The sequence below is a fragment of the Podarcis melisellensis genome (assembly GCF_964234715.1).
Source record: "Podarcis melisellensis genome assembly, chromosome: 6".
NCBI lineage: Eukaryota > Metazoa > Chordata > Lepidosauria > Squamata > Lacertidae > Podarcis > Podarcis melisellensis.
Genome location: NC_138538.1, coordinates 95,216,582 through 95,229,392, shown reverse-complemented (window position 1 = coordinate 95,229,392; position 12,811 = coordinate 95,216,582). Strand labels below are relative to the sequence as shown.

Here is a 12,811-nt window from a genome sequence, read left to right as displayed (position 1 = left end):
CCCTCTCCCTCTCTTACTTGGAGTCAGGAATGAGTCAGTGGCTGACCTGCCTGGACGATGGCCTCTGGTCACTCCCAGAAGCTTACTGCAAACTGGAATGTGACACTCCACGCCCGGTTCCCAATGCTAAGCTGCTGGTGCCCCGATGCTTGCAAGGGAATCACGATGTGGGCTCTGTCTGCCGCTACAAGTGTAAGCCTGGATACCACGTGGCAGAAACCACAGAGGAGAAGCCCAGGAAGTGAGTATAAGAAGTATATTATCTCTCTTTGCTATTTTCCCTGTTGCCTCTTCCACCTTAGCATTTGCACTTCAGTCTTACTAGAGCGCTGGCTGGATTTGATGTTGCCACTGGAGTATTTGCACTTGGCCAGTGGGTTTGATGGTGGCCAGTCCCGCTCCTGCTGGGAGATCTGGCATTCCCCCCAAGCATACTAGTGTGTTGTGAATGTCAGCTTTTGTGGCTAAAAGGTCATTCAACGTTGGCGTCCAGGAACAGGTGCAGAAGGCAAGGTGGAGGAGTGGAAGCAGGAGAAAGTAAGGTCAGCCTCTGACCTTCTCTAGAGAGTGAGGTGGAAGGTAATATAAGCCATGACTTAGCCCGGAGAAGGTTTAGAAGGGCTGGTAATTGAAGTCACCGCAACACTGTTTGACTTGCAAGGGATTGGAGTTAAAAGCTGATAGAATCCAAAAGGCTGTCCTTTAGAGCCAGGGTCATGGGATGATGTCTCGTGAGTCAGTGCATAGCCAACTAAGTTCTACTCAGAGTAGACACATTCAGATTAATGGGTGGTAGCCAGCGAGCCACTGTGGTGTAGTGGTTAGAGTGTTGGACTAGGATCTGGGAGGGCAGGGTTCAAATCCCTGTTCGGCCATGAAATTTGCTGGATGTTCTTGGTCCAGTCACAATGGGCTCAGTCTAACTTAGCTCATAGCGATGCTGTGATGGGGAGGAAGAGACCCGTGTACTCCACCTTGAGTTCCTTGGAGGAAAGATGGGATATAAATACAAGAAATAAATAAACTTCAGTGATTTTACTCTTGAGTATGACTAACACTGACACAACCCAGGGTCACTTCTGGTCTTCCAGAAAAGGTAAGAAAGTAATATATTCATATATATGAGTTGACTCTCTCTCTCTCTCTCTCTCTCTCTCTCTCTCTCTCTCTCTCTCTCTCTCTCTCTATATATATATATGTGAGAATTGCTCTTTTTGGACTTGTCCATAGTATTTTGCAGTTTTAAGGTTGCAGAGGACTTTTAATTAACAAGACTTACTTCCAGTAAAACGTTATGGCATAATTTCCAGGGGAGGTCTAGAGAACGGGCCTTTCCTGCAGTGACTCCCCATTTGTGGAATGCCCTCCTCAGAGAGGCTCCCTGGTACCTTCATTTCATATCTTTAGGTGACAGGCAAAAATGTCTCTCTTCAATCAGGCGTTTGGCTGATTAACATTCCATGGCTTCCCTTTTAAATGTGTTTGTGTGTGGGGGGGGGCGCGCATTATTCGTTTGCTTTAATTTTTGTTTTATTGTGTATTTTGTATTCGTATTTTGCGTTTTTCTGTTGTGAACCACCCTGGGCTCTTCGGATGAAGGGCTGTATACAAATTAAACAGGGTGGATTTTTGTAACTTTGTAAGGTGGGTAGCCATTGGGTGAGCCTAGTCTTGGTTGGAGGGCAGGTTGTAGCCTCTGCCATGCCACTCCACCAATGGGGACCGCCCCAATTTGACCTAGGTCATAGGGCAGCCCCTACTTGCTAGCTCCCAGCGGGCGGGCAGGAATGGAATGTACAGTTGCTTACCTCAGTGCCTATGGCCAAACCTTCACATCTGTAACTCACTAGCATCTCAGCCTGGATAGCTCAGTTGGTTAGAGTGTGGTGCTGATAATGCCAAGGTTGCAGGTTTGATCCCTGCATGGGACAGCTGTCTATTCCTGCATTTCAGGGGGTTGGACTAGATGGTCCACAGCGCCCCTTCCAACTCCACAATTATTTAATTGCTTTCAGTTTTCTGAATAATCAAGTTTTTAAAAATATGCTGTGTGTTGTCTAGTTATTTGCACCTCAGGGAACAGGGTGGTCACGGGGCCTCACCATGCAAAGCCAAAACAGACAGATCCTCTCATCCTTTCCCTCGAGTCTTGAGTTTTCTGTCCTACCTCATGGAATCAGCTCTGTTATCCTCCAGTGCTATGAAAATCCAGTCCTTCCCTCTCCACCCCCTTTTTCCAATCCAAATGAAAAATCTGCCTTTGGTAAGAAAACAGTTAAAATAGTACATAAATGAATTTATGCTAACCTTCATCATTTTTAAATGTCAAAACTCCAGCTTCTTTTTTTAATGTAGAACTCTACCCTCTAAACACAACATTTATTTTTCCCCCCTAACAATATTGTTTCTGGATAGAAAAAATGCTCACAATTACAAAATAGTGTGTGCATGAGTAAAATTTGCATTACTTGCTATCTTGACAAGTTTGCAGAATTTGGCTTTCGTTGTGGCATAAATTTGAGTTTCTGTTCACAGTAAGCCTGCTTCACTCTCCGCCTTTTATGTCTGCAATTCTATACTTTATAAGCTCTATTAAACTCAATTGACCCTATTTCTTAGTAGACATTGGACTGCACTGGAAGGATGTTTCCAGATGGTGACCTTATATAGCAAATGAACACTTCAGATGTGATTTTTCTGTATGCACATTAATGTGTAGAATATACCTGGGTCCCAAGTTGTTTAGAGAGATTTAATAAGTCAATAGTATTTGGAATTAGATTCAGAAGTGGGCAGACAGCCAGTGGAGCTCTTTTGACACTAACAAGATATGATCTGACTTTGCTACACCTGTCAAAATCCTGGCAGCTGTGTTCTTAACCAACTAAAGCTTTTGGACTGTCTTCAGACAGAGCCTCACATATAACATACCGTAGTAATCCAATCAGGAAGTTGCCAGGGCATGGAGAACTGGCTAGACTTACCTCTGTCCAGGAGAGAGGATGAACCAGGAAGATGGCACCCTGATGGGCTCACAACATAAAATCACAATATAAAAAAGACAAGCTATGTAATAAAAATAGAAAGAAAAACATAGCAATAACCCCCCTCCCCCCTCCCATCTTGATTCCTACTCAGATGTATCAAATAATAAAAAAACATTGTTTGCAGGATCACATCCTATTCAAGGTTCATTCATCTTTCAGAGCCAGAGGCAGGAGAATCTGGAAGTAGGTAAACAAATTGTCACTTGAGGATCCTTTATACTAGCTGTTATTTGCCATTGGTGAACTTATTCTAGTGAACAAAATGCCAGCCCAGAGCAGTGGTCATGCTGAATAATAACAAGAACATGAGCAAGCCACAGGCCCCCGTGCCTTTGCACCAAAGGCTGATCTTATCCTCACCCTCTGTTTTCCTTTCTTGGTATATCCCTCTCCCGCCAGTAGGTCCCACATTATCCAAACATTGCAGTTGATTTGAAGTTAGATCATAAAAAGTGTAGAGAGAGGTGGATGTGGGGAAGGGAAATGGAAATGGAAATAATCAGCAGGGTGGGACCTGGAAATTCTTCAGAAAGGCCACTGTGGGTGAATGAGGATAGAGCTAGGATGATCAAGAGTGTAGCTTGGCCACAGGCCACCTAACATTAACTGGAAATGTATGCAGCCCTGTTCATATTTTTGCACCAAAATAATTCCAGTGTCTGTGCCAACTAAACCCAAATCCTTTGCCCTGTAAACTCAACAGGCTGCACTCCAGCTAAATTATGAAGATCATCTTCTTCGTGTATGTTTGTGCTTGCAGAGTAAGCCTGCTCAGTTTGCATGATTTATTTTGAACACATGAAAGGGTTGGTGGATCCTGCGCCACCCAGAAAACCTTTAAAAATGAACAAGGCTGTAAGAGAAGATTCAGCCACTGCTCCTCTTGCCCTAGCCCTCCTCCTGTTGCAGCAGGCGAGACTCCACTTTACTCCACAGTAAGAGAAACCTAAATGTTTGAAACTGAGCGGAGTTTGGGCCCTCTGCTCCCACAAACGCAGCAGTATAAAACTTTTTATATCCTGCTTCCTAGCCAAAATGAGAGAAAACTTCAGGGAGGAAGGGATAGTAAGCAAAGCTTGTGGGCAGAACTCGCACCCTGCTGAAGAATTGAACCATTTTACAAACCCAGAACATCTTCATGGTTCTACTCATCTGTTAACTGCCCTGAGAGCAGCTCTGCAGAAGGGTAATGCCGAAATCTAAAATGAAGCAAAAACTATGGTTTGTCAGTTAAGATTCAGACATCAAAACAATTTGTCAGGTTTTTTTTTATGTGGAGCAGTTTACTTCAGAAACACACACACACAATTATACCTTATCATAATTTGGTCATTAGCAAACATTGAGAAAAGTCTAGCAGTTGTATACTCTTAGCTACCTTCATTGAAAGTACCAAAATACAGGTTAAAAAATATACTCTAAGGGTAACTAATCTGTATTAACATGACTTAACTCACCCTGTGTTGCAGCCCTGACATAAAGAGGGAGTGGGATTTACCCCAGAACTATTGCATGGAGGAAAGGTTTTTTTTTTTTTTTTTTAAACCCTCACAGCACAACCCCAATCCTGATCCACAGATGCTGAAATTTATTCATGCATTCAGGGCTGGCCCACCCAGCAAGCAAAGTGAGTTGACTGCTTCAGGCGGCAGGATTCACAGGGATTCACCCCTTATTCCTGATGTAGATCTTTATTCACCCCTTCTTTCCTGGTGGGTATGAGGGTACCATTTTGTGCTTGGCCTCAGGTGCCAAAATGTCTTGGGTCAGCTCTGCATGCATTTCATACATTATCTAGTTCTGCCCATAGTCTACCATGAAGGAAGGGAATATTGCTGTAGACTAGAGGTGTTTATCTGTCTCGTAGTGAAGAGTGAGAGGTGTCTGTTTTGATGCTTTTGCTGTTCACTGAGAGACAAGGATACTAACCCTTAAGGCTACAGTTTTGTTTCCATCCAGTTTACCAGTAAATACCTCTCCTCTTTCCTGCTCTGCTGCTTGGAATCCTCGAATCTCCTGCCATTGGCAGATAATGTGAAGCTTTTGGACTAATTTATTGCCATCTTCCTTGGCACCTAAACCTGGCTACTGCTAATACACACTTGGGGGAGGGCCAGTCCCCCTGCTGTATAGATTGTGATGTTTTCAAGATTGATGTTGAGGCCTTCACATCAAACACACCTCTTGCAGTGCCTCATATATCTTCCCGAGGCTTTCAAATTTTGCCCTTTAAATGTTGGAATTTTTTTTTAAACCCTTGATTTTTGTTGTTGTTGTTTTTTTTGCTTTGGCTCCGCTGCTAATCCTAAATAAATGTCAGTTTTGTAGGATCAGAAGAAGTGGTCGTGGCTCTGTTACAAAGGAGGGTTAAGAGCAAGTTTTTTAAGTCTCTCTCCCCCCCCCCCAGCCCCCTGCCTCATCCTTTCCCAGTACCTCTCAGTAAACTGGCTGCTTAGCTGGCTATGTGAACAGGTACTTAACTCCCCTTCTCCCCAGACACAAACACTCTGTTTCAGGGTTAGGTAAGGACAAGTATATTTTGCAGGCACCTGAAGGTTGAACTCAGAAGGCTACAAGTGTGATTGAACTGGAGAATCCCTGCTCCTCCCTATATGTGAGGCTTGTGTGCTCCACCCCTCTCCAGATTTTTCCAGCTCTAGGGCTCCGGAGCTTCAGAATACTTGAGAGTCAGAACCTGGCTTACATGTAGATACTTTCCCTATGATGAGCATCACATGTAGGCAGGATCTCCGCCTCTTCCTTCTCTGCAGCCACTGAGAGGTGTTTTGCTGTGAGCCTTTGTCGATTGCCAAAGTGATCCCAGAAGACAGGGTGCCAACCTTAAATGAGACATTCCGGGATCCATTTAAAACGGGGCAGTGGCAGGGTATGTAGGAATGCTTGAAGAATCCGATCCTTGCAAAGCCTAATGCAAACTACCTGATTATTTGTCTGCTCAGACTAATGTGCAGACCAGAATTCAGCTATCCTTTGGATTTCACCTTTCTCTGAATGTTGTAATCCAGTTCTTGGCACAGATAAGTATCACAATGCATTTACAATGCCTATTTTCAGAGAAAGTATGTTCCAAAATAAACACTTAATTGCAGTATTCTCCCTCCCCCCCTCTCCCTCCCTCTGTGTGTGTGTGGGGTGGGTTGTTAATGGGACAAAGAGCGAACACATTAGAAAGCGACACATCCTGGAAATCGGCCAATGAGTGCATCTTTACTTACCTTTTATTTTTCTAATGATGTTTGTAACATTCAGCTAGGATCTCAGATATAATGGAGTTCCTTATATTATTTTAATTTATGTTGAAATATTTCTAAGCTGCTTTTCTGGACCAAGTCTGTAAACAAAATACAAGCATAAGGATGCATTAATGTAAGTCTGTAAACATTTTAAACCCAAAATAAATCCAATGGTACATTAAAATCAGCCAATGTAGAAACACATTACTAGTTTCTTAGGGAGCTAGGTTTCCATTGACTGTTTCCATTCGTATGGAAGCAGCTCCGGGAAAGAACAACAGTGCCAACCAGTGGCTGCATCAGATTCCTGTGGTGTTTGTGGGGGGGGGGGGACTGTTTAGAACAGGAGTCAGCAAACTTTTTCAGCAGGGGGGCGGTCCACTGTCCGTCAGAACTTGTGGGGGGCCAGACTATATTTTTTGGGGAGGGATGAATGAATTCCTATATCCCACAAATAACCCAGAGATGCATTTTAAATAAAAGCGCACATTCTACTCATGTAAAAACACGCTGATTCCCAGATCGTCTGCGGGCCAGATTTAGAAGGTGATTGGGCCGGATCTGGCCCCCGGACCTTAGTTTGCCGACCCATGGTTTAGAAATTTTAAAGTGAATGCTTTGAACTTCTCTAACTCTACTTTCTGAGTCTGATGAGTCCACAATACTTGCAACTGGGTAGCTTAGGTGGCAGCTGGTTTCACTCCAGTACTCCCAGAGTCCCTGGTTCAAGAAAACAAGCCATAGTTGAGTTTTCTGACTCAAAATGATTCCTCCCCCCTTGACATGGGCATAGCGGGGGGGCAGGGAGAAGCTGCCCCCCTAAATCAAGTAATCTCAGATAACTCAGTTCTCCCCCCCAACATAAAGCTTGCCTCCATTAAATAAATATTGGCTATGTCCATGCCCCTTGATGTGCTTGATGGGTTGGGGGTAGAGAATAAGAACACAAAGTAAGAAAGGATTTGAATATGTTCTTATTAGTTTCTAAGTTTTTGAGAAACAAAATTTTAAAAAATTCCTTCCAGTAGCACCTTAGAGACCAACTAAGTTTGTTATTGGTATGAGCTTTCGTGTGCATGCACACTTCTTCAGATACCTGAAGTTAACGAGGGCATGGAAAGGATGCTATCTGGTAAATGTACTGTTATGTACTGAGTTGAATAGGATCCAGAAAGCAGCAGTCTGATTGGTCCTAGAACAAGGATTCAGAATGCAGCAGTCTAATTGGTCCTAGAACAATAGGGTCCAGAATGCAGCAGTCTGATTGGTCCTAGAACAATGCAGCAGTATGATTGGTCCGCAGGAGCCACTCAATCCAGCTCCAGGTGGAAGTGAATCCGCAACCTGATTGGCCTACAGGAGAATCCCAGAATTAGCCAATCACGTGCAACCCATTGTGTAAATAATGTATATAAAGCAGATATTTTGGGGGAACTTTCATTCCTCACTACTATGAGCTGAATAAAGAGCATGAAATCCACACTCGACTCTGAGTATATTTCATGTACCAATGATCCAACTTAGATCCAGTTGTTGGGGCCAGTGCTTTTTTCTGGGGATACTCAAGAGTACACTGTATCGGCACCTTTCCCCCCAGATGTCAGAAGTCTGGCCTTTACTGTAACAACTTCATGGTGAGTACTGGCATCTTTTTTTCTTAAAAAAGCAGTGGGGGGAGGGGCTAGTCTGGTCCCACAGAAAGGAACCGAATCTTGGAGAGAGTACCTTCAAATTTCCACTGCTTACAGTACATATTCTCATTGTTTGTGTTCTTTCAGTCTCTTACGCCAAAAGAGTTTGGTGAATTTTTATAACACTTCAGTCAGAATTTACAAAAAGCCAAGTCTCATACCTATGACCTATAGCGTTGTAAGACACATCCCTATGTGTTGCAGTTGCTGTTGTGGCTGCCTGTTGAATAGGGCCTGTGACTACAAGAATCATATCTGAAAATCTTTAAAAACTGTAGAACTTGAAAGGATCTTTGCACATCTCCAGGGGACTGAAGTAGCCTTTTCCCCTTTGCAAAGTGGAAAATGTGTATGGTTTTACTTGACTGGCTAGAACAGAAGCTGTTTGGTTTTCTGGTCTAGTCAATTTACATCTCATTTGAAATGTCTGGGGCTGGATCAGACTTCTGAACCTGTGACCTATCATCCACGTATGGCAACCCACAAGGGACACAAGGAATCTCCTGCCTCATAGACATGACTCATAGACAGTGTTAGACTTGGTGGCTCATAAGTTACTCAGTCTAGACGAGGTGGAATAGCTGCCTTATTGAGAATTAAGAGGAAAACAGGCTTTTTTCCTCTGGAGAAGCTTCTCCCACCTCTTCCTATCCCATTACATTTGTAGTTATAAAGCTTCCAATGATTGATTAAAGCTAATTTTACGGTACTGGAGAGTGGCTCTCATTGCTCTTAAAAATGATCAACTGTGCATTATCATTGGCTCAGTGAGTGGATACTTTTATTATTAGCTTCTCTCTCATGGGTTGTCGCTGATCATCAGTGATGATGGCCAACACAACCAACTGGTCAGAAAGTTTTTGAGTTGCTTTTAGTCATTGACAAGGATAAAATCAACAGACATTTCTTCTTGAAAAGTGTTCAAACTTAAGCAGCATTATTTTATTACTGCTTGATGCCCTTGGTGTATTTTCTGGCAGAAATTTCACTTTTCTTTACCAGAAATATTTGACAAGCTGGACAGAATTCAGAGGTGAGCCACAGAAATGACAAAAGGCCTGGAGAGACTGACTTGATTGAAGCTCCGTTGTAAGACTCAAAGCTGTAGAGTTTTAGGTTGATGGAGGGAAAGGGACACAGTAACTGGCTGCATGATTTCAAAGGATATGAAGAGAAATATGAGAGGAGGCCTTGTAGGGAAGGATGCAAAGAGGAGTGGCTTCTTTGTGGGAACGCGATATTCTCAGGAAGCATGAGTCTCAAGCAGGCAAGGAACCATCTCCACTGGAATGTCTAGGGACATAAACGATGCCCCCACGCTAAGGAATTCTGCATCTGTGCAAATTCAAATTCTGAACGGCAAAAGCTGAATTCTGTGACTGGTATAAATTATGCAAGACAAGCAGATTTGCCAAAATGTCGTGAATTTATATATATCTACTTTTCATTAATTCAGAGGTTTTTTTGGTCTTGGATTTATGAGGATTTCTATGTAAACCGACCTAATCTGTACTTCTCAGATTAAAGTGCAGATCAGAACATAACTATCTTTTGGATTGTTTATGTCTCTGAATTTTGTAATACACTGCTCAAAAAGCGTGCCAGAATGCATTTAAATGTGCATTTAAGGATAAAATATGTTGAGTTAAAGAAATATGAGAAATATGTTAGAACAAAATACACCCTTTTTTGAATGGATTTTTAAAACATCACAGATGGTGGAAACAATATAGAATGGACTTAATGAATGAACATATGTAGAACTGGCATAAAGTGGAAATAAACTGATCTGCTCATCCCGAGCCTTGGGAAGGGGTGATGAGCTATGCAGCTTGTATCTGTAAATGTTCAGCAGCACTTTTTCAGCCTGTTCTGATATATTACTTACTGCAGACAGCTTATTTAAAATAAAAATAAAATTATCCAGATTGTCCAAAATCCAAACAATCAAGTTAAAGGAAAACAATTCAGCTTGAAAGGCACATATGTCCTCAAATGTTAACATATTCTGAGTAAAATATGTGATGCATATCATCTTCCCTTCAGTGGTTTTCATACCTGAATACAGTTAACAAACAAGAACGCGCCAGCCTCCCTCAGCGGCAGCAAGGGAATATTGATTTCCTAATTTAGGGTTAAAAAAAACACCAGGGATCGTCTTATACGTGGGGGCTTCTTATACATGGAAAAATACTGTAGTTCCTAAGAATTTGAGTTGAGATATGGGAATCCCAGGGCTTTTTCAGACTGTTGCTATTTTCAGATGGCATTGGACCACATGCCACTTGGGACCTGAAGCAAGAGGAGTTGATTTGATTTGGAACAGTGAACATAGTGTAATCAAGTTCAATATGTGCGCAGATTGACAGCTGGAAAATAAATAAATAAATAAATAAATAAATAAAGTTGCTTTTGACTTCAAAAGAAGAAACTTGTGTAAAATGAGGGTATTGTTAAAAGGAAAATTGAAAGGCAAAGTCAAGAGCAGGGGTAGGCAAACTAAGGCCCAGGACGGTCCGGGAAGCAGCATGTTTTTACATGAGTAGAATGCGTGCTTTTATTTAAAATGCATCTCTGGGTTATTTGTGGGGTGTAGGAATTCGTTCATATCCCCCCCCAAAAAAATATATAGTTCGGCTCCCCACAAGGTCTGAGGGACAGTGGACTGGCCCCCGGCTGAAAAAGTTTGCTGACCCCTGGTCAAGATGGTCAAATCTCTCCAAAATGCTTGGGGGTTGTTTAAAACCACAATATTAGAAGCTCAGCTAGAATGTAGGTCGCAGACCAAGGAAGGTACAGTGGTGCCTCGCAAAAGACGAAAAGAATCCGTTCGGCGAGTCTCTTCGTCTTGCGGTTTTTCGTCTTGCGAAGCAAGCCCATTAGCAGATTAGCGGCTTAGGGCTTAGCAGATCAGCTGATAGCAGCTTAGCGGATCAGCGGCTTAGCGGCTTAGCGGATCAGCTGTTAAAGTGGCTTAGCGGCTTAGCGGATCAGTTGATAAGCGGCTTAGTGGATCAGCTGATAAGCGGCTTAGCGGATCAGCTGATAAGCGGCTTAGCGGATCAGCTGATAAGCGGCTTAGCGGATCAGCTGTTAAGCGGCTTAGCGGATCAGCTGATAAGCGGCTTAGCGGCTTGGGAAAAAGGGGGGAGGAAAAAACCCCCGCAGGAACTCGCAAGACATTTTTGTCTTGCGAAGCAAGCCCATAGGAAATTCATTTTGCGAAGCACCTCCAAAACGGAAAACCCTTTCGTCTAGCGGGTTTTCCGTCTTGCGAGGCATTCGTCTTGCGGGGCACCACTGTACCACCAAGGCCAAGTGGGTGCCTGTGTGCTTAAAAAGCAATCAAGTAAGTGATTTAAGCCAAGAAGGCTTCCTTTGGAGAATGGAAGTCTTGTCCAAGTGAGAACAAAAAGACACAAAAACTTTGGCATAAGGAATGCAAGTGGACCATAAGAAAGGCTAAATTTGAGGAACACGTTGCTAAAAACATGAAGACCAGCAATAAAAAGACAAACTGACATACCTCAGTAGCAAGAGATTAGCAAGGCTGGTGGTTGTGCCTTTGGATGAAAAGGGAGTCAAAGGATGCTTAAGGAGATCACAGAACGAATTATTTGCACCTGTCTTCACAGGGGAAGATACACGGCAAATTCATGTTCCTGAACAAGCTTCCACAGGAAGGGAGCCTGAGGAAAAGAGCATACAACTTCTCCTAAAGAATAGTGGGAACTGTAGTTCATTAAGGCTGCTGGGAATTATAGCTCTGTGGGGAAGAAACTACAGCTCCTAGGTTTCTTTGGGGGGAGTCATGTGCTTTAAATGTGTGTCGTTGCTTTGCCCCTCTGTTCTGTTGACTTGTCCTTTTCTTCCCATTTGCTTAAAAGCAACACTTGCTTCTCCCTTTTCAAACATATTCTGGCTTTATTCTCCCTTAGCTCACACTTCATGCTTCCTGTTCTGTAGTCAAACAGCTATAAATATAATGGCAGATTCAGTTCACTCCCCCCAAAGTAAAGTACTTTGCAATCAGTTTTTAAGCAGCTAGCCAGTTGATCACCACTCTCTATTGCAAAGGTTAAAACAAACAATGACACCCCCCTCCAAACAGTGCTACACTATGCAATGACATAACCAGCCTTTTCCTGTGTTTTTAATTCTCCTCCTAGAAAGTTCCTGAATATTCAGTGTCTCGAAAGTGGCTTCTGGGAAGAAGGTAGCTGTGTTCCAGTGGTGTGTAAGCCACCCCCACCCGTCTTTGAGGGAATATACAACTGCACAAATGGCTTTGAGCTTGACAGCCAATGTGTTCTCAGCTGCAGCCCACAGAATAAGAAGGTAAGGGTCATTCAGTACAGTGGCTGATTTACTAAATAGCCCAGAGCATCTAAGATTTCCATTGAAGCGCGGAAATAGCAAATTTGACAGTTCAGCATTTTGGCTGCCTCTTTTTGCCTTGCTTGCTGCTATCTCTTGAGCAGAGGTCGGCAACCTAAGGCCCAAATAAACGGATAAAAAGCACTTATCTATCATCTATCTATCTATCTATCTATCTATCTATCTATCTATCTATCATCTATCTATCATCTAAATGCTTTAAACTTAATGAGGCATTTTAAAAAGAAAAAAGAAAAAAAGAAAAGTATATTATGTTGGAGCTTGGCTAAGTCCACAAGGAAGGTGCCACTGGAGCAAGTCTGAGAGGCTACAAATAGGACTTATAATGTATGTGGCACCACAAAAAGGACTCCATGGATGGCTGCAGTGAATGGGGAGATATATAAGGGGGGTCAGGTGATCTTCCTCTGGTCCCAAGTTG

General features: G+C 42.9%; 1 protein-coding gene across 1 annotated transcript in view; it reads left to right on the top strand.

Annotated features, from left to right (window-relative positions):
* PAPPA2 (pappalysin 2) overlaps nt 1-12,811 on the top strand; it is a gene marked incomplete at its 5' end in the record, with an annotated part of 105,658 nt that overhangs the window by 68,317 nt on the left and 24,530 nt on the right. Inside the window, 2 exons of the mRNA XM_081915009.1 lie at nt 28-241; nt 12,162-12,330. Coding sequence (XP_081771135.1) covers nt 28-241; nt 12,162-12,330 — 383 coding nt within the window. The remainder of the gene's footprint in view (nt 1-27; nt 242-12,161; nt 12,331-12,811) is intronic.